At 37.4% G+C, this 23,557-nt stretch overlaps 1 protein-coding gene across 13 annotated transcripts in view; it reads right to left on the bottom strand.

The window, feature by feature from the left end:
• The window catches only part of LOC129731818 (contactin-3), a 485,474-nt gene that overhangs the window by 143,343 nt on the left and 318,574 nt on the right, over nt 1-23,557 (bottom strand). For all 13 annotated transcript variants that reach the window (XM_055692254.1, XM_055692900.1, XM_055692422.1 and 10 more), the window contains 3 exons: nt 994-1,206; nt 753-922; nt 529-664 (listed from right to left, as the gene is read on the bottom strand). In XM_055692254.1, the coding sequence (XP_055548229.1) occupies nt 529-664; nt 753-922; nt 994-1,206 (519 nt within the window). The remainder of the gene's footprint in view (nt 1-528; nt 665-752; nt 923-993; nt 1,207-23,557) is intronic.

Below are 23,557 nucleotides of genomic sequence, written 5' to 3'. Positions count from 1 at the left end.
AACCTAATTCTGTCATGCTAAAGAAAGCTTGTTCAATATGCATCTATTTTCAACGCAACCAATACAATGCACCTCTTTTGCTAAAAATGGGTTAAATAACTTATTGTTAAATTATTCCAGCTCCCGAAAACAAAATTAAAATCTTTAAATGATACCGAAAGTGTTTCGAAGGAAAGTTTATGATGATTTTCGGTGGTAAATAAGAAAAACAACAAAAGTTACGTATTCAATCAGCATAAATTTGAGAAAATACCTCCTTCATAAATTTTTTTCCATAATATGGTAACTGATAGTGAGATTGGAAGTTCGTAATTTTATATATATATATATATATATATATATATATATATATATATATATATATATATATATATATATATATATATATATTATATATATATATATATATATATATATATATATATATATATATATATATATATATATATATATATATATATATATATATATATATATATATATATATATATATATATATATATATATATATATATATAGCATACTCACAGGCAACACTAATCAACCGCTTGTCTTCGATGGCCCCACCGGAGAACCATGGATTGGACGCACGACAGGAAAGCTCCCCGCCGTCGTTTTCGGCCGTCACTCGAAGTGTAAGTATGCTGGAGGTAAGATTCGCATCCTGGTTCATAAGCAGAACAGAGTATTAAAGAGATTCCACTATGAGATCAATTTATTCCTCCCGGAAAGTTTAAATCACTAGAACTTACATTGCTATCGCTATGTACAGTGATGTCGGCACTCCGTAGCGGTTCCCCGTCCAGCAGCCAGACGATTTTGGCCGTCGGGAAGGATCCCCACGCTTCGCACCTTATCGGAACGGGTCGACCAGCAGTGAGTAACTCGTTGGGGGTGACGATTTTCACCCGCAGTGGTTTTACTGTTGAAAGAAGGGGGGGGGGAATAATGTACATTTAAATATCTCAAGCAGTCTTCGGTAGAATGACTTACAGTGTACTTGGATGGAGACATCTTTCGAAACCGCCGGTACCAGTTTGGAGCCAGCTGCCTTGCACACGAATTTGGCCCCGTACAGATCCCGGGAAACGGTCCCTATGAACAGTTGATTAACTATTGCAGATGCGCCATCGACTGCGGACGGATGACTGGTGCCAGATATCTCAACACCATCGTGCCACCACGAAACCCGCGGTGAAGGTCGACCTGCAAAAACACATCAGATAGAAGACAGTCGTTCGTCAGCAACGGCAGCGTACAAAAACAATTTGAATAAATGATTAATTTGAATTTTATGCTCTTAATTCAAAACACGTTCCAGCGTGAGCACGAGGGAAAACATTCTGAATATAGTCTGAATATATACACCAACGCACAACCTAACCAAATTCTGTGGAATGAAATTTAATTTTGCTCATATATCATTCATGATCCTTTTTCATCTCCCGCTTAAAGGAAGAAAAAACACTACCTCAGGACAAGCTTATCTATCTGGTTCGACAATTTTATCATCACTCCGTCAGCGTCGTCGTACTGCAGGTTATCCTAGGTTAGAAAAATCACACTTCCCAACGAGAACGGACGCAGGAAGGGAGGAAAAATCTTTCAATAATAAAAAATCTCGTAAGAGCTTTTTTCAACCATGAATATAAAGTGATTTCTTCGCCTTCGTTCCACTTTTGTCTTACAATTTTCATCGAATGACAGAGCATCCTCATCACTCGCTAACCCGATGGACCGACCGCCATCGCTGTTGCCGTCGTAGGTCACCTTCAATCAATGCACGACCCATCCCCCCAACACAGATCCAAATATTGAAGTAATCAGTAACATTAGTCGCCATTAGCAGCTGCCTGGCTCTGGTGAAAAATTCACTCACTGACTTTCCCGAGAAGCTGAGATGTGAATAAATAATAAGTTTATCGGCAACGGTGCAGAGGACAGCATTCTTTTCATTCTTTCAGATTTCAAAGAAGTCGAATTACACGCTGACAGCGCACTCTGACCCTGGGTTCTTTTGAAACGCGTAACAAGATTTTAGATTGAGACAGTGCTGAAGCTATACCTGACCAACATAAATAAATCTAGTGTCATCGTGTTACGGCAAGTTTCCAGCTGTTTATTGCGTTGCTGAAAATTGCCATAAGCTGCAAGGAGCAGCCACACGGGTATCCATTAGTTTCAACCAACTGTGCGGTTACCAGAACGCCGCATATTGAATATACATTTTTGACAATTTTTTATTTTCTTAACATATGAAAATGCAGCTCTGTTTGTCTGTTTGATCCATGTAGGCTTGGAAACTACTGAACCAATCGGCGTGAAATTAGGGTATAACTGCCTTTAATGGACCACTTAGTAGCGTAGCTGCAAATTTTGCAAGAAAAAGTGTAAATATCTAAACTGAATTAAGTATTTCTTTATGTATAAACATGAAGTGACATGTTTATCATCTATTCTGCATGAAAATCAACTAGATAATACCTCTATTTTCTCATAATAAAAGAAATAAATCATCGTTTCAGTTTTCTTTAATGGGCCACCGTTTCCTTATATGGACCACAACAATTTCCTAATTTGGGCCAGGTCTAAATAATACATCTCTTCAACCGTAGCTGCCGCTGATGAAACTAACTCTGGCTTACGCATTGAAAGTTCTAAATCTGGATTAACTGTAGACTGCACACGTTCTTTCGTAATAGGAAATCCTTTACGTGCCATCCGAGTTATCCAGCGAACAATTGAGTCCTCTTCCGCGGCAGTCAATGCAGTTTGTTTACCTTTTCGTGGTTTTCCTGACCACTTGCTGCTTGCACGAAACATTACGATGGATCGTGGAACATTGGAGCGCCTGCAAGCTTCTCTAGTCGAAACACCACTTTTTATTGCTTGAAGACACTCAGTAACAGCTGCTTCAGTATATTTTTCACCAATTTCCGGCGTGTTTTTTTTTTTTTCATTTTAGCAGCAATTTTATACAATAACACAATCATAACAAATTTATGGTAACTATGGTAACTATGATTAGCGGCGTTATTTCGATGATAGCTCTTGTTCGAAATGAAGCATGCCGGAATAAGGAAAACAGTATTATTTCCACCCTTAATTGGACCACTATTTTTTTTTCAATATTTTAGGTGTTTTTCTGGTAAAATTTATTGCTTATCTTTCAAAGACACTATTATCCTACCCGTTCATCGAAAATCTGATTACTTTCGCTCGGAAAGTGTGATGTCGGTACAGTTTTTGGTAAAGCCATTTCCAATGAAAACGTTAACGAACCATGGCAAACCAGGTAGCTGTTATTAAAAGACATTTTTTGCAGCTTGAATGAAGAATATTAGAGTAAAAGTCTCATTTCAACATCAACAGGCCCGGGTTTTCTACCACGTCTTGGGGCATCAGTAAATGTGCACTCTTCACAATAATTTTGCAATGCGGTTTGAACTGCTCCGACACTTATACCTTCTTCTCTGGCTAATTTTCTTAAGCAGGTATTAGACAAAGCAAATATTTGCTATTTTTCAATACAGATTTTATTTTGTGCAAATAAAAATCGTACCAAAAATAGCAAATATTTGCGTTGTCTAATACCTGCTTTATAGAAAGACCACTCACGGTGCCCCATTTGTGCACAATTCGTTTACTTTGCTCGGGAGAAAGGCCACGCATTTTCAAAATTCCGCACTAAATGTTATAAAAAATGACAGCATCTGTTTCTTTTGGATGTAAACAACAGGACGCAGCTAACGTTTAGTTGAATACTGCAAGTTATTTGAAATGACGGTTGATCGTAAGTGTATTTATAATTATCGGAACGGTCTATGAGTATATATATAATGTATAATTTGGGGTAAGAAGTTCAGGAAGTGGTCTATATTAGGCAGATCTACCCAATGTGTGAAGAGGTTTAAGGGGCCGAGAAAGGTTACTAAGATAGTTCGAGACCCCTCCCTATTCTGGAACTCATACGAATAAAACACAAATTTCACGCAGCTCGAGAACCAATCAAGCAATAAAACTTAATTTGGCATGCTAATGCTTTTTGGGTTAACAAATTTGTCCAAAGTGGTTCCCTTCTTCCGAGAGGGAGGGCTCCCATACAAATGAGACACTCATTTCTTCACAACTCAAGAACTGATCCAGTAGCATAGCATAGCATAGCCTTGGTGCTACATTCCGATTCGAAACTTGACCTTCTGTTTATAATACACAGACTTCGCAGCCAACTGTTTGATGTACAGGACAATTGCGGGACTAGCGCTACGATCCTACTGACCTACTGATCCTAACAGTCTCTTCCGAGCCGAGACTCGAACCTACGACGACTGGCTTGTTAGGCCAGCATCTTACCTCGAGACCAGCTGGAAGGTCAACTGGTCCAGTAAATGGAACCAAATGGGGCATGTGGAGTTTTTTGGAGCAAAAAACTGTTTCCGTGATGATTCGACACCTCTCTTTCTTCATGAAGAAAGGGCTCCTATACAAATCAATCATGAATTTCTATGAACGGATTTCGCGCCAAATGAATCCGCGGTTGGCAGCACCCTCTCCAAATTGGTTGAAACTGTTTGGGTGTGAAAACATCACCTAATTAAGCATCTCTGCATATTTACTTTTTTCAAAATTAGTCGAGACTGTCTTCTGAAAAGGGCGAAACTTTTTTTGGCGATTTTTTGTGAATCAATATAATTCAAAAACGGTAAATTCTACAAAAAAGTGTTCTATAAGTTACGTTTAGGAAATTATCTGAATTTTTATAAAAAATATGGAAAAAAATATAAATCAAGTCCTACACTGAAAAAAAAAATACAATTTAAACACAGAACATCGATTTAAAAAAATGGTCATCTCCGAATTGGCAAAAAAATTTTTTTGGTGAAAGAAAACATTGTTGGCTACATTTCGTTCATACATCGTAACTTGAGAATATTTAGGGAAAAAAAGTTATTCTCTAAAATAAAAAATGAAAATGCAAACTCAAACTCAAACAAAGGTATATTATTTTTTTAGTGTAAAACACCTTGATAGAATGAAATACTTATTATGTTGTGTTAATGTGTTATGTCAATAAATTAGGTTATAGCAAAAAAAGTTTCGCCATTTTCAGAAGACAGTCTAGACTAATTCTGGAAAAAGTAAGTATACACAGATGCTTAATTAGGTGATGTTTTCACACCCAAAAAGTTTCAACCAATTCCGAGAGGGTGCTGCCAATTCTTGAGACGATTTGGGATGAAATCCGTCTTCGGTGGTTTGGTACTTCAGCGTACTATTGAAGAAGGGGGGAGGGGCTTTCAAACAATTTAAACAGATATTTCAACCAGTTTTTCCTGAAAACAGCCCAAAATGATCGGAATAATGCACAGGAGCCAAAAATCGACTGCAGACGCCATTTTGTCTCCAAATGCCTATCTGAAATCCGAGATGGAGACTTCCGATTTCTGAAAAATTGCCGAAAATGATGAAAGACCGCCCATTATGGGAATTGCCGGAATTTTAATGCTACACTGAAGCCACAAATCGACCTCACACATCATTTTGAATTATAAAATGGCGACTTTAGGTTTCTGGAAAACAGCCAAAAATAGTCGATTTCTAAAAATCGACCACAGACACCATTTCGAATTCTTATATGGCGACTTCCGGTGTCTGGAAAACAGTCAAAGATGACCAAATACCATCTAAACATACAAAAATGCAGCTCTGTCTGTCTGCCTGCCTGTCTGATCCATATAGGCTTTAAAACCACTGAACCGATCGGCGTGAAATTTGGTATATGAGGGTTTTAGGGGCCAAGAAAGGCGACTAAGATAGTTCAAGACCCCTCCCTCTTCTGGAAGGAAGGGGTCCTATACCAATGAAACAGAAATTACTGCTCACCTCGAAAACTAACTGAGTAAACTTGGCAGGTGAACGTTTTTGGGGGTAACAAGTATGTCAATAATAGTTTGATACTTCTCTCTTTTCTGGAAGGGAGGAGTTTCCTACAAATGAAACAAAAATTTATTGGTTTGTTGGTTTTCCCAAAACAACCTAAAATGACCGGCTCGATGCACAGGAGCCAAAACTCGACTCCAGACGCCATTTTTAAATTTAGGATGGAAACTTCCGGTTTCTATGCGGAAAATGTCTCCAAACACCATTTTGAAATCCAAGATGGCGACTTCCGGTTTCTGAAAAACAGCGGAAAATGAGCAAATACTACCCAATATGGGTATTTCCGAAATCGTGAAGCTGCAAATCGACCTCAGACAACATTTTGAATTGTAAGATGGTTACTTCCGGTGTCTGGGAAACAGCTGAAAATGACCAATAAACACCCAAAATAGCTGTTTCTGAAGCCAGAATGACGCTGAGGGGCCAGAAATTATCTCCAAATGCCATTTAAAAATCCAAGGTGGCGATTTTTGGTTTCTGAAAAGCTGCATGTAAAAAAGCCAAGCATTGGCCCTGGACACCATTTTGAATTCGAAGTTGACCACTTTCAGTTTCTGGAAAACAACGAAAATAACTGAACATAACCCAATATTGGTGTTTCCGGAATAGAGGTGTTGTACAAAAGCCAAAAGTTGAGGATGTTGTCATCCCGATAAAACCAATCATTTCAAACGATATAAACAAATCGCAAGGAATCAATGAATTAGGAATGTTTAAAATTATTGAATTTAACACAAAAACAGTCGGGACGAGGTTTGCTGGGTCAGCTAGTCTGGAATAACTATCGACTCACTGCACGAAACACCGTGATATACCGCATAAAGTGGGCGCCTAGGTAGACAAACCGCTGCAAAAGAGCTATTATATGTGATTCCGGATTCTAACTGGACAGAACTTTATGTTAACCTAAGAGTTCTGGAGTACATTGTGATAAGGTCGCGTGTCTAAACGTTAACAAAACGAGTGAGAGTTATATTCCTTGTACTTTACAAGCACAAATAATCTCTTACTCGTTTTGTTTACGTTCAGGCAGACGACCTTATCACGATGTACTCCAGAGCTTCATTTTCATTCATTCTTTGTAATGTGAACGCTAACTCCAATTGAAAAATTTGTTACAATACGTGTAGTGTTTGACTGTGGATTTGTTTTACTGGCGTGATGTTTCGGATGAATTTTGCTATCGCAAAATGAATTTATTTTTGAAATTTACAAGTGGTTTTGGGGAAGTTTTCGATATAATTGAGTTACATGTGCTGCAAAACATATACTAAATGCGTGTTGTGCCGCCGAGGTGTGAACATCAGTCGACAAAATGGTTGGAACAGAATATAAAGCGGTACTATGCCACCATCGTCAGCAGCTGGTTTTGTTTTGCCCTCCATTGACAGTGTGTAATGTGTGTATGTGGAGCGCAACAAATTATAGAAAGGTACGAAGATGGTTTGAGTTTCGGGTTTAAAGGGCTTCTTTTTTTTGTTAACAGTGATGACGTGGAACTCCAAAAACATTGTGGAAAAAACAATGTTTGGTTGTATTTTTTTTTTCAAGATTTTTCCACAAGTTTTGAAAGTTTCACGCTGAAAATGCCTACCTGTGCCGTTAAACGATACGGAATACCGTTTCAAATGGCATTTGCTCGTTGACCGAGATCTACGTCACAATCCCCACACGTGCTTCTGTTCACTTTTTTTTCGTTACTTATACAGACAAACGTCTTCTTTTTCCTCACCTTTGTATACTTCATTGTGTGGAGCGAGTGCGTTTGAACTAGAGATGTTTATTTTGATGTGATTCTCTTTTCTATTTCGAATCAATAGATTTCAAAATGCTACAAAATCGCATTATTCCAGTGTACCTTTTCATGGTTGAATAAATAATGACGGATTGTGGTGAAAGTGCACAAAATTAAACATAAACAAAAAGTTTAGCTTTATCACGGTTTTTATGATGCAATTCATTATTCATTAAAGGCAGACAGTGCGTGCAGCTGGGAAAGCGAAAAATAAGCAAACTAAAAATATGATACAGAGTTGGGAAAATTGATGGCTCTTGAACCCGCAATCTCATTCTCCGGCATGGTGTTTTGACCAATTAAACTACTGGGACGCTGGCACTGTTCCAGAATCTATATTCGTATCATATTCCAATGCCGACTTTTGTCTTGCTCACCCTATTATTCATAATCATTGCTGTGCGGGCGTTACTTTTGCGACTGAAGCCAGCTATCACTGATAACTCTAATGGACCTGTGTGATCAAGACCGAAGCTAGTCTGAATCGTGCCTGTAAACGCGAAACAACAACGCAATGTGTTCCCACAGACTAACAGACATAACACTTTGAACAAATGATCAATCAATCCTTCGTTCGGATGATAACATTAGTTTACGTAAATAACACTAGCACCACCTGCTGCCGTGTTCACGCTTCGTCCTGTATTCCGACAACAGCGTACGTTAGCGCTGCATGTGTCAAATTGGGAACTTCAAGAGATGTATGAGATAGCATGACAACGCCTCAGACGGCGTTGTCGTGCGACGACTGTTATTTGAATGAAAATTTGAATGATAGTTATTTGTGACGATGGAGTTTGGTTCCAATGTTACGTCTGTTAGTCTGTGGTGTTCCTCTGGACTTTCGTCGTCACCACCAATTTTACAAGTTGAAGGAAAAAGATAGTCAAAATTGCTTGCAGTTTTTGACGTAGAACTACGTCTTTCCGAAGGTTCGGCTACATAAGGATGTAAAATGAAAATCTAAAACCGGAAAAAGTGATAAATTTTAATTGCTAATGAATCGGTTAATTTTCGATGAATTTCCTTCGTTCTTGCAGCAATAGATTGGAAAATCTTCTTAAATTCCCCCGAAATGCAGAACATTGTTATTTTATTATTCAAATTATTGTACAGGTCGGATTCGATTATCCGGAACATTAAAAAAATTTGATTCCGGATAATCTGAAATTTTGCGATCAACGAACATAAAGTAAATGTTTCATTTTTTATTTTACTTGTATGATGCACGTAACCAGAAATTGTTTCTGAGGCGAAAAGGGGTAAAAACATGCCAGAAGTGACTTAAATGGTAACAAATATGCCAGAAGGGAGGGATGGTAAAGGCAAAATTTCGGAATAAAAATTAAAAACAAACACCAAAAAAATAAAATTCCGGATAATCGAGTCTAAAATTCCGAAAAATCGAGTTTCCGGATAATCGAGTCCGGCCTGTACTATTGAAAATAATCAAGACTTGTCAAACCGAAAATATTCGACCTCTGATTGGTCGTTGCTTCTTAAGCAAGGTCGACAGAATTATAGACCAAGTAATTTAAATTGTGCTATTTGGCCTATATAAGAGCCTGTTTCAGCCGACACCGCTCATATTACTTCTAGACAGCGACAACAGCAGTCCTCTTTTAGTAGCAGAAGCAGTGCAGCGGATACCAATGGCAGCGGATAGCGGCCACAGCTGTGGCATGGCAATGGATAGCGCATCTCAATAATCACAGAACCGATTGTTCTGAAATTTTGCACATGTAAATAATACACTCCAAACTAGCTATACCCAGCTTTTCATTAACGGTTACCCACGGACAAAAAAGTTACACACGGATAAAAATAGTGCATGTTTTCGAGTACAGGCCCTAAATTTTATTTTCCCCTAATGAAATGATTGAGGTCGCAAATTTTAAGACATTAAAAATTAAAAATTGAAAAATGATACATATTTGTAAATATACACCGCATCCCGACGGGACTTGAACCCGCAATCTCCCTGTCTCCGGCATGGTGATTTGATCACAGGGAACGGTGGTACTGTTCCACAATCTATATCGTATCACACACAGAAGAGTCAGCTGCAGAGACTTGCCTGTATATCTATACCTGGGATCAGGTTTGCAAACGGTCGAAATGCTCGTAAATATTAAACGACCGTCACCTCTCACACAAAAAGACAGGATGGTCAATCGATACTCGCGCATCAAAGAGATGCACATAGCAATGGGTTATTCGCGTGAATCGATTAATCAAAATCCGAAAGATCTATTAAAAAAAACCGTTGATTCGACCTAAAAATATCGGTTTCTCTGAAAATCGGATCGACCTTGCTTATTGTTAACATGAACTACACTCCCCCCACAATTATGGAACTCCCACAATTACGGATCACTTTTGTGTCTCATGTTATTTAACTCAGTTAAACTAACGGTTCGAAGGCATGTAACATTTTTGCAGTAAACTATGCCATATTTGCAAGCTTTGAACACAGATAACATCGTTTTTATTCCTAGATTGATGTGTTTTTCATAAGCGTGAAATATTGTCTTCCAGAATCTATCATAATATTTGTCGTTTTTCTCAATCAGCGTAAGTAGCACGCTTATCATTCATAAGGTTCATATGTGATATTATCGCTAATTCTCGTGCAAAAAATAACTCATACACAAAGATCAAGGTAAGTTCTTCACGATTCATCAATATGTTGATGGTTAATAACGATTTTTCTGTAAAAACTAGTTATTTTCTAAGTGTTCCATAATAAGGACCGAGACAAGATAGTTCTCTATAAATATGAAACACTCCGATTCAAATGTGATTTTCACCAATTACAAACCCCTCCTAACTTCTTTTGAGCTCTAAATGGAAGCTAAACAGTGCTGAGCCTTTGAAAAATATTATTTCTAAGGCACGAGGGACAGGAAAGCTACGTAAAGCGGGAAATTGTTATGATGTACCGTATATAATGGTTGATTACTATCTTCGGAAGCGACAGACCTGGACTCTCGATCTAACTGCACCCTCAAAAGCCACATAAAATGTGGCCAGGCCATGCGGGATCTTCAATACGATTTAAAATATGTGAGTTCTTCAAATTACATAATTTGAATAAGGTTTATTGAATAAATTCGTTGCCAAAAGCTGTTTTTATTATGTTGATCCATAATATGATGCGAATTGTCTCATAATTAAAACCGCTTTAAAAAGTGATCCATAATTGTGTATTTGGTTAGTTATGAAATAAATATACTTTTTGAGAAATATTCACAAAATATGGAAACAAATACTCAATGAAGTGAAAGATTACATATTTCTATGACTGAACACATTAAGAGATTACTTTTGAATAATAAAATTGGTCAGAAAAGATTTTTTGAACTCATACATCTTCTTAAGTGATCCATAATCGTGGGGGGACTGTACAAAAAAAATCGATTCAACAAGAGATCGTTCGACAAAATCAGTTCAAAAAATCGATTGATCGAGCTGAAAATATCGATTCTAAAGAAAACAACAAAATGATCTTGCCCATTCCTAGATGCACACTGTCATTCGTTTAGCGATGTTGATTCGGCCTGTTTTTGTTTACTTCGTTCCATTTATGTTGAGAAATATTATTCCGAGATCAATGATATAGAGTAAATCACCAATTCTCGTCAGTCTATGTCGATTGTCATGTTTTAAACTGTCATCCTTCTTCAGTAAGCTGCCTAATTTCATCTATTATTTTTCTATCATACTTTCACTCTTTTTATCTTATTGGAAAAATGAAGAGAAGACACAAAAAGTTCAACGGAGCTTCTAAATTTAATTTTAAAAAAGCCACTCTTACAGTTCCTTTTTGGTCCATTTCTATTGTAGTCAGCATTTTGTTTAGTTCGTCAGTAGCAGAGGAAGAAGGAAAGCTTGCAAAACTATACTCATTTCATCTAGTTTCATTGCTATGAATTGCAAATAAACTTTCTTCGTTATTCCGCCATTCAAAGTATGAGTAGAATTCTGACACCATAAGTTGTACGAGCAAATTAATACTAATAATGTCATATTTGTATTTTTGTATATATATATATATATATATATATTTGCTGCGCTTGCGTGCACAGCGTGTGCAGTGACTCCAATTTTTTTTTTCGCGAAATATGTTTGTGTGTGTGTGTGGAACCTTTCTAGACCCCACTGTCTGGCTCGGGATATACTGAAAAAAATACAGATGCAATTCTATTTCAATACTGCAACTATCTTAGTTTCGGGTTCTAGAAGGTGTTAGCTCTACCGACCTTCCAAAGACCCTTTACAGAATGACTGAGTACTTGCAGTACATTCCGGAGTAATTTTCCAATCGGTAAGCCCCACCTAAAAATAATATTAGAATCTTACAGATTTTATTATTATTTTCAGACTTTCAATTCGTTTGATACATTTATATAAAAAAAAAATTGACCCGTATTTAATAGCATGTTATATTTATTGACAAAAGGAGTGCCAAATAGTAAAATGAATAAATCTTACCATATATACGTACCAGAACATAACCTATATATGTACCAAAATAATAACTAAAATTTGATGACAAATTGCTAAACTTGTAATAAATAATGTGTCACTCGGTCGCCTACGCAATTGCAGCAAAAAAAGACATTTACACTTAAGTCGCTTTTTACGCGAGGGATACGTGCCGCGTAAAAAAACCGCGTAAATTCCGGAATCCGCGTAAAAAACGCGTTAATTCTGGAATCCGCGTAAAAAACGCGTAAATTTCGGAATCCACGTAAAAAAAACCGCGTAGATTTCGGAATCCGCGTAAAAAAACCCGCGTGAAAAGCGACCTTAGTCTATTTGCATTGCATGTCTGCATGTCTGTCCACTCGGACCTGCACACAAGCTTTCATGCAAGCCTTGATGTGGAAAGCAAGTGACGCTCGTTCCAATTGTCACTCTCTATACATGAACAATTTTGAAAGTAATAAAACTATATCACTATACTTATCTTTAGCCGCATCGTTTTAATGTTCACTTCCTCTATCACACGGGATTCGGTAGTCCCAATTGCACCACTAAAATTAGTTTTTTTTCACGAGCCGATACAGTATTGACTGTACACTTCTCAAAGCAGTGTTCATCCATCCTTTCATTCGTAATACCCTTTAAACACACTAGACTCTAAACGAAGGCTTCTCAACTATGACTACAACACGAATTACACCCTCCACGTATTATAAATCACGACAAAACGCGACAACTTCGGACGCAATAAACGAAGACCTTTTTTTCGCGAAATATGTTTGTACTCTAAATCTTATTACTATATCTATTTCATTCATAAAGTAATTTCATTGGGTAGGAATATGCAAATAGCAATAAGAGTTTTTGCAATTCTATAAACACTAAAACATGGTTTCACATGTCATAAACTTTAATAAAAATAAAATAAAAACAGTTCCCTTTTGTTTTGGCAACAAAAACACAGTAACATGCAGTGCTGACTGCTGACAAACTAAACCAACCTGTTGGATGTGTTAGATAAATTGAAGTTTCCTCCATTAATCGTGAGTGTCCATAGTGCAAGAATTATTTGCTTTCGCTAGTACGGCGTAACTGAGGTTATTTGAGGATGAACAAATGTATATTAATTGAGAAAATCGTAACCAAATATCGCTAGCGGCGAAGATGTGTTTCGTGAATGTTTTCTTCGGCCGGGTGAAATATCTGGATGTGTAATAAGTTGCAGTTTAATTTTTGTTTAAAAACAATAAATATGTTTAAGTTTTTAATGAAGTGATTCATTCATGCGAAAAGAAAAACTTTTACGTTCAAAGTAAGTTAACATACGTTGAGTTTCTGAGTGGAATAAAAGCAGTAGAGCTTGGCAAACTGACTCCTGCCCACAATGCATACCAACTGACGAAGCCGCCAGTTACCCTAGGTAATATCCAAAATCTTTGCACACAACCTGCGTTATTCTTATTTCAAGAAAAAATGTCAAAATACGTTTGAGGAAAAAAACATCGTGGTGGCGAGTACTCATTCGACATGTTCGTTCAAGAATGTATTTAGGCAGCGAGCCTTGCTACCATAAGAGGAAAAAGATTATCGCAGTGAAAGGTGGTTCTACCATTCACAAGCCTGGTCACAGCAGGTTGAAAAACAACGAAGACAAACTATGACATTTCCTTCAAAGTAGTTATATCGAGCCGCCATGTATGGGAATCAGCGTCTGCAGCCGAGCCTGCATTCATGTTTTGAGTGTAAATACTGGAGCCGAGGTGTTTGGAATTTCAAAAGCGTTCGATTTTGGGGTTGTGTAAAATGTTAGTCCTTCGATAGCCATTACCAATTTCTTCTGTCTTCTCCTTTATAGTTGTAAGATTTCAATACCTGAGAACCTAAATTGACAAATATGCTCTCCGGCAGTTGAAATTAAAAAAAGACAAACGAGGTAAACATTCCAAAAATATTACTTATTGTTTGCAGTAATAATAAATCGGGTATAAAAGCGAAGTCGTGTTTGACTCTCTAGTTTACATGACAGTGTCCTGTAATGCTGAATCAAACAAAAAACACTACTTCGCACTTTTAACCACAATGTGCCAGCAGATGAAACAAATTATTCCAGCAGTTCCTCTTCTGTCTGTTGTACGCAAAATGTCCAGACGTGCTTTGCTATTCAAATTGGACCGGCGGGCGGTAAGCCGCACCTTGTTTGCGGATATATTTCTCGATTCGTAGACTCTGGATTTACGGTAAATCCTTTAAACCCTAGGGGTCCGAAAGCATACATTTCCGCAGCCCAAGAGAAAGCCCAAACGTAGCAAATAAATTGGCTTATGGAATCAAAAGCTTCCTCTCGCGGTGTGGGGCGAGGCTCCGTCCGTTTCGGTCACATCTCCAGGGCCAGGTACTTTTATGAGCGTAGATAATCCTGCTGATTCGTTTCACCGTTAGTGTTTCCAGTTCGTTTGCCTGACTTTCGTTGAGGCGGTATTTATGCGTCTCGTTTCATGGGTACCATGAACCTACCCCAGCACACGCACACATCAACCGCAGGGAGCTGGGAAGATCAGCATCAGTATGGCTGCGCACCTGTAGATTGGGAAGTTTTCTGGATTAATGACAGCTTACATCAGGGCTGTTGTTAAGCACGGACCGGCCTACAGAAAAAAATTGTCCATCACGACGAGGAGATGTTTTCCAACCAAACTGTGGGTGCAATCATCGAAGCGTCACCCGTCCGACTGATTTGGGTTGAAACCCCAGCTTTGTCAATAAACTATTGGAGTTTGAAAGTTAAGCAAAGAGAATGGCTGTCAAACGGAAATAATTCAAATTGAGATAGAAGAACTAGACCTGCTGGTGAAGACTGTCCCGCTCAGAGCAGAAAATCCCATTTTCACTAGTACCAGTGAGACATTAAATCTGAGGAACATTGCCGAATGCATGTTAGCACACGTGTGTGTACCCAGGCCATCATCGCCAGCTGAGCACCGAAAGAAACAACTTACCTAGTCTCCCCAGTACAATAAAGTAATCATTCTTGTAGTAAGGGTAGGCAGTCATTCTTTGAAGCAGAATACCGGCGTCGACCGGCCGCCGGAGGCTATTTTCTGTCATCAAAGCCTGCTGCCATAAGAAAAAAAAGATAGCATCCTTCCTGTGACCGTGCTGCGTGTGCAATAGTGGCCTATTAGCCACTGAGAAATGATGGCGTTTAGGCCACAACACCGCACTAGTCACACGTCAATCTTGGCAGCCCTGGGGCATGATTATGGAGAAGCCACCTCGCATATTTTGGCAAAGCCATAAGAGATGATATGACGATCATGGGAAACAAGGACACTAGGAAAAAAACGAAGCATGGAAAGCAGAGGGGAGAAGGGTGGCAGGATAACAACAACGGTGACGACAGAAACAGATTCGCTTTATGGAAGGATGTGTGTGAGCTGATGTGCAGCCGGCATCCTTTGAAATACAAATGTTGTCATATTTTCATCAAACATTTACATTTAGCTCTACCAGAGTGCTACCCCAGGACGTAATGTTGTTTGCGCGCCGGAATGGCTTTTGTGTCGATTGTTGCGCAACAGAGTGACGTGAAAGGTGGCGGACAGGGATGTTCTGATGAATATTTATTATAGTCTCGGTTCGTAGGCGAAGCGCCCGACTGCCACCACACCGCCCCATAATGAATGCACATATTTGTTAGATGTTAAACAGTTTTTCGGACGGGACCGGGTCTGCCTGCAATTGGTTGAATGACGTGGGAAATGGAGTTTTGATGGGTTCCATGGGTGTGAGTTAATAACTGCTTAAGCAGAATATACATGGCTGAGTTGGAACAAACTCGGTACCATTTCTACTAAGCTTTGGAGAGCAGAATTATTAGTTCTGTTTACCTGATGTGCTGTGCAATAATTTGTTTATATTTTTGATACATCTCTAAACATTTTCATACCAAGATTTTGGAATGCCAAAAATTAATCAGATTATTCGACATAAGTACCGTAAAACGGGGTATCATTGATCTTTTTTTTTACTCTTTCGTGAGTATTTATATATTTTACAATTGAAATTACAGGTTTCATATTTTTAGAACCAGTACTGGCATCCTTAAAACTTGAGAAATTAGTTTTTAAAGCCCTTCGAGAATCTTGAACATGAAAAACATTTTTTTTCGTCTTAGTTTCAATTTTTCTTATTTGGGGTAACTTTGATCAGTCCCAAATTTGAATATTTTTGAAACCTCTTTGAACTAAAAATGTTAGATAATGCTTTGATAACATGTTTAGAGACGCTTCCTGTTCTCCTTGACTGCTCTTACTGCGGGGGATTGTCCTGTCCTTGCACCTAGCCGCGGTATGTACTGCGAGTCATTTCTATGCCATATGTAATTTTACCTTTCGATGATGAAAAATGTGAACGTTGGTCGCGAAAGTTGCCTAAAGTTTTTGTAAGTCAGCAATCGTTGTAAAATGTTTGTGTTCAGAAAACGTATGTTGATCATATATGCAAGGCCTTTCCAACAACGGAAAGTGGTTCTATGGTCTAGCCAAGACAACACACAGACATATAAATTAATTAACTGTAAATGTAATTAATTTGACTAAAATTTTTTTCAAGTTCATTGAGAAAATTTAATAAAGGATTTGGAAAACAATACAATGAATACGAAATGTTCAATATTCGACTAGTGTAAAGTGCTTTTTTTGGCACTTACTGAGATTAAGAGATATAACGGTCAAATTAATTTTAAAATTTGGTCATCAGAACAATAAAATATTTCAACCAATGCAATATTATTAAGACCTCGAATGACACAAGACTAAGATGTTATACTCAAATTTAGCAAAAAAAAAATCACAGAGCAGTTTTATTTCAACTATTCATGAGAAGGGTTAAACTGATCAATGTTACCCCGCTGATCAATGATACCCCGTTTTACGGTACGTCAACAAATTTTGTACTAACCGCCAGAAATTTGACGAAAACTTTTGGTTCGAATGAATATGGTCCTCCAAAGCATTTTCAAATAGCAGTGACAGAAAGCATTCGAGATTATTCGAAAATTGTTAAAAGTAGCTTAAACATAGCTTAAAAACAGGAAGCTTCTTAAAAGTAACATTGAAAACAATAACCAACAACTCAAAACCTTGTCAATACACTCCCTAAAACGATGGTAAAAACCTATCAATTAAAATTATCAGAAATATTATTAAAAAGTTGGTTCAGAAATGTAACTTGCGCGGTGGCTATTTCAGTATTGAGCGGAAAACTACCCTCATTTTTTTTACTGTTAGAGCGACTGACAACTGGTCACCCCTTTGGCTCCAAATGGTGCCCGTAATTAGTTCTAATTAATTCGTTTTATTTTTGTTTGTGAACGATTCTGTCGCATTAGAAAGGTTCAGAAATTTTGAGGTCGTAATTTTCCTCTAGCTGTCGAAACCTGGTTCGACTTCTCCACCGGTTTGTTTTGATCGACGGAGGCAGCCATCGCGGAATCGTTCAGTTAACCGTCGAACACGGTAGGAAGCAAGCTTCGTGTTTGTTTTGGTTGAGTACCCGATTTTTTGCTGTTTTGATTTATAGTTTGTGTCTTGCAGAAGTGCAGCACCGCTTGTTGTTGTCCCGGTAGCCCGTGTGCTACCGTTTTGTGTTGTCCGCCGTATTGGCTGTAAGAGAACTGAGTAACTTTTTGATAAAATACTCTATAACTCCGTACCCAATGAAGATAGAAAGTTTATTTATTCAGCAAAGTTCCATATTTTCACATGTTCTAAAACATTGACAAATAAACCATCCCTCTATTTCTTGCAGAAAAAAGTTGATGTTTTTATTATATGAAAACCTACTGTACCATATGCTCGCCGTATTTTAATATGGAAGTATTGGGACAAATATAAACTACAAGAATTTGTAGTACTTCAGCTTAACTTCAAAGAACAGTATTGACTTCATGATTTGAATTGCCTCTTTTTAATCAATACGTCCTTGAAGATATCGAAAACGTAAGCTTAAATATGATATTGTAAGGAAAAGTTCAGAAGATGTGTAGTCTTTGACAAAAATATGTGTTTGGTGTGCCTTAAACACTCCTCCGAAAACTGTTTTTTGGAAAAATACAACTGACAAAATTAAATAAAAAAAACTAAATTTTAAGTAACTTCCATGTAGGGTGTAGGGAACATATTCTAAGCAGCTTTAGGAACCGCCTGTGTATTCGGACGAAATACTCGGAATGTGTTGGGTGAAACTCAAACAGTAGAATATCAATCTGTTCGCTATCGTTTTCTCTGTCAGAACTTGTTTTCAGATTGTAAAACTAAGCTAGCAAACTTTAACAATCATCAATCAAAGTTACCAATCGAGGGACACTATTCCAATCACCCCGAACCTATTTTAAGCAGTTTCCATCTGTTTTTCAGGCGTTTTTTTTTCAGCACCCGAAGTGGCTCCTGAATGGCTGCAATATAGGTCGATTTGTTTCAATTGCAATTGTTCACAGATTTCTTTGTGATTAACGGTATTTCTTGTATTCGTAAGACAGCTAGACCATCAAAGATTTCGTTTCCATCATTGAAATTGTCGATATTAATCAAAATGCAGGAGTTTGAGGCCTGTTTTCTTCGACTGATTAAAATGGGCGCTACTGCTTGAGCCGTTCCCTACCCTAATATACTTAATAACTGTGTACCCCATGAAGATAATATTTACGTTTGATCAGGAAAGTTTCATATTTTTAAATCTTCTACAGAGTTGCTGAATATGCATTTCCCCTATCACTTGACACAAAAAAAAATAGTTCTTTTATTCCTTATATAGTAAACTTTTCATAATTGTTGACAATTTGTGATTATGCGAATTATTTATACGAACAATTGTTCGGAAGACACTATTAAACCTAAATGAAGGTTAAAGGCGCTATGGAATAAGGTTCCACTTTTTGCCTCATTGGATTACTCAAATTCGTATAACTTGCGACATAGAAAATCTTCGAGAAGTCGACAAAAAAGATTATGTAATTTTCAATAACAACAAGAATTTCTTGAAAACTTGCACGGCTGCAGCTAGGCTAGGGATGTGTACACTAAGCGTTTATCTAATTTAAATTGCAAATTAAAAAAAAAAATATGAAAGAATGGTACTTTAGTCCTTGTTTTCTTTTCAGTGTGTGTTTTGATGTAGAACTACGTCTTTACGAAAGGTCGGGGTGTAAAATGAAAATTTTGAAGTCAAAACATGTCATTACGTTTATTCTATACTAACTGACCCGGCAAAAATCGTCCCGCCCATGTTTTTCTAATTTAAATAATTTTAAACACTCTCAAGTGATTCCACATATATAGTTAAAATCTGCAAATGCATGACGAATTGAATATTGGATACCTTCAAATTCAAAAGTCAAATCGTTTGATATAATTTCTTTTATCGAAACTGAACATCCTCGCTGTTTGGCAGTACATCATTTCTATTCTGAAATCACTCATACTGGGTAGAATCACAAAAATCCTGAAGAAGTGATTGACCACACAAGGCCAGGCTAATTATAATCTCCCGAAACAAGATGGTAGACACAGGATTGCGGGGAGTTATTGATATCTTGTGCAGATCGCAAATGCAGCTCCAAGGTTCGAACATCGTTAGAAAATGCGATGATGAGTATACTGCACCAATAGCATAAGTGTAATGCACCAACATCACACTGTTCATTTGAATGAACATCGCTTTCAGAAATAGTTGTCGACATTTTCTTTGTGAAGAATAATAGAAAGTTGCGATCTTCAGCAAACTTGTTCAGAATATCGAAGATTTCTAGAAGGTGGACAGTTTCATAGGCGTAGCCAGGAGGGCCATGCAAACTTGTTCAGAATATCGAAGATTTCCAGAAAGTGGACAGTTTCATAGGCATAGCCAGAGGGTGCCATGGAGGGGGCGTTACCCCCCCCCCCCCCCCATTGTTGAAATTGGTGTAGAATTTTGTTTTCAATAACTCTAAAAACGTTTGCGCTAAAAATGGACGAAATTTGCCAATTTTTCATGGGTTTACCTTTGCACGCACTGACGAAACTACGCAAGCAGCAACAATCTTATTAACACATCAGTCATCAGAAAAATTTGATTTGCGCGTTCAAATAACGGTACCCCGTCGCGTCGAAAACGGACATCGTGCGGCAGTTCGTGGACACCGCATACGCCCATACCGGCATCTACAACATCTTTGCACTATTGAACACCAATCAGAGCATTGAAAAAAAGCCCGGTTCCGGACGGCCGACAACTCTGAGCGACAAGAAGCTCCAAAGGATACTGAAGAGGAAGACCAAGGGAAAAGTGGCTACATCGCTGCGTGCGCTTGGCCTGGAGGTCTGTGCAAGCGATCAAACAGTGCTTGGCGAACATGGACATGGGTCATTTCATACGAAGTGACCACGAAAAAGCACAAACTTGGACACGACCATCACAGATTTTGTTCAAAGTTGAGAGAATTATTCATCTACTGTCACTTTGGAAAAATCCCAAATTTAGTGTCGATTGGAATACCCCCCGCTCTGTGGGACCCCCCTGTTTATTGCAAAGTCACGTATTTTTTGTTCAAAATCTCTTTTCTTTTTCTTACAATTCATAGAGGTAAGATGCCCGAAAAATACTGATAGATGATTTTTGAAGAAAATAAACCAAGGAATCCAGAAAAAATATAAATTTTGACCAGAAGTGTTGCAAGATAAATTATTTTTATATTTGAAAACTAAATTATCATTTTTCGGCAAATGCTACCATTTTTATTTTAAATTTGATAAATTCACCGTATTCCTTGGAAAATATCACATAAGAAACAACTATCATCCAGAGGTAATATGAGCCAATCCCGAGATATAACATTTTTACGCAAAAAGTTGTAAATTTCGTAATTATTTTATTTTATAATTTATAGACGTAAGACACCCAAAAAATAGTAATAGTAGGAAAGTTTTGAAGAAAATAAACCAAGGAATCCAGAAAAATATATAATTTTTGACCGGAAGTGTTGCCAGATAGATTGTTTCTGTATTTTAAAACTAAATTTGCGTTTTTCAGCGAATGCCGCTAATTTTATTTCAAATTTGTTGGTTTCATCGTATTTCTTGGAAAATTTTACGTAAGAAACATCCCGTGGTAATATGAGCCAATCTCAAGATATAACATTTTTACGGAAATAGTTCTGAATTTCGTAATTAATTTTTCGTAAAAATGTTATATCTCAAGATTGGCTCATATTACCATGGAGTGGTAAGTGTTTTTTACGTAAAATTTTCTGAGAAACACGATGAAACCATCAAATTTAAAATAAAATCAGCCGCATTGGCCGAAAAATGCAAATTCAATTTTAAAATACAAAAATAATCTACCTGGCAACACTTCCGGGGAAAAACAATATTTTTTCTAGATTCCTTGGTTTATTTTCCTCAAAATCCACCTATCCCTATTTTTCAGGTGGCTTACGTCTATAAATTATAAAATAAAATAATTACGAAATTTACAACTTTTTTCGTAAAAATGTTATATCTCGATATTGGCTCTTATCACCTCGGGATGATAGTTGTTTCTTATGTGAAATTTTCCAAGGAACACGATGAAATTATCAAATTTAAAATAAAAATGGCTGCAATTGCCGAAAAATGTAAATCTAGTTTTCAAATATAAAAATATTTTATCTGGCAACACTTCTGGTCAAAACTTATATTTTTCCTGGATCGCTTGGTTTATTTTCTTCAAAAATCATCAATCAGTATTTTGTAAGAATTGTAAAAAAAAAGGAAAAAGAGATTTTTGACAAAAATTGCGCGACTTTGCAATAAAGAGAGGGGTCCTGGAGAGCGGGGAGTATTCCAATCGACACCAAAATTGGGATTTTTCCAAAGAGAATAATTTCCTGAATAAGATGGTCAAATCGATTTCCCGGCAATTCACGACGTGCAATGGTAATGGACGACGAGACCTGTCTCACCCTGGACGGCAACGACTGGTAGGGCACTTTGTATTTTACTTCCACCACGAAAAAAGTAAGCACTTAGGTGAAATTTCTTTCACACACCAAGTTTCTCAAGACGGTGCTGCTGTGGCTGATAATCAGTGAGAAGGGCGATCGTTTGAGGAGATGGAACGGCTAAATGTCGATGTGGTACCCAAGTTGGCGAACCCGTCCAACGTTCCCAAGTTGCGTCTCATCTTGGATTTCTGGCAAGCCTGAAGCATAAGATCTACTTCAACAATTTTGTCGCGAAATTTCAGGAGGAATTGATAAATATAACGAAAAAAGAATTAAAAAACATGCCTACACGCATGTTTTCGTCCGCCATGGCGAATGTTCCGGTTAACTGCCGGAAGGCCGCACGCAAGATCGTAGATTTTTTTTGCAAGTAAGCTAACATAATTACCTTCCATAGCACGTTTATGAAACTCAATTATCTGTCTTAGTTATTTTTTTACCACCATCCGAACAAAATACATTTTTTAACGCAAATTTTATCACAAAACGACATTTTTAACTCATTTAAACATCTGTGTAAAGTATCAGCCAGATCAAAAATAATTGATTGAAATGCTTGGCCTATGATACGTAGAACGGCACAGGTTTTTAAGTTGATCCACTAAGGACATTGCAGCGGCAAAACTACCGGGCAAATCCATGTTGATCACTAACTACTAGTATTTATTTTTATTTATCAAAATACCGTAAACTGGGGTGACTTTGATTACCGAGGTAACCGGGGCGTCACTGTGCCTGTTTTTTTGAAAATGTGGTAAAAAAGCGCTCATAGTGCTTGGGATTTGTCGTAATCTTCACTGATTGTGTGGATATATGTCTGCATTGCTACTATTCATGCATTTCCTGCTATTTAAAGAGTGTTTTTCATGCTAAAATATTAATTGAAAATAAAGTGTATTTTTGGCGACTTTTATTGCATACAAACAATCGGTTCAAGCAAATTCAAAACAACAAGTTGCAATACGTAAAGTTTTTTTTATTTTGTTCCCAGATTAGTTCTTAGGATGAACAAATATTATAACAATACACTTTATTGTTATTTTTGCAAGTTTTTCCTCGAAGGCAATGTTGAGTCCCAATATTCTCCACAGCGTATTACATATTTCTTCTTAACAAAAACCCAAGACGTGAAGTAACATGCAAATTTGGACAATTCCATAAGTCATATTCCTCGTGGACTAGTTTTTCATGATTTTAGACCACCTTCCCTCGCACTGGATAATCATTCATATATATTCAAAAAAATTTGTATGAATCTTGGACCTTCGCCATTATAAACTGTTTACGTAGAATGTGAATGGCCCCCAAATTGCTTT

The sequence above is a fragment of the Wyeomyia smithii genome, chromosome 1, assembly GCF_029784165.1.
Source record: "Wyeomyia smithii strain HCP4-BCI-WySm-NY-G18 chromosome 1, ASM2978416v1, whole genome shotgun sequence".
In the NCBI taxonomy this organism is placed as follows: Eukaryota; Metazoa; Arthropoda; class Insecta; order Diptera; family Culicidae; genus Wyeomyia; species Wyeomyia smithii.
The sequence above is the reverse complement of the archived record's forward strand: the minus strand, read 5'-3'. Positions and strand labels throughout refer to the sequence as shown.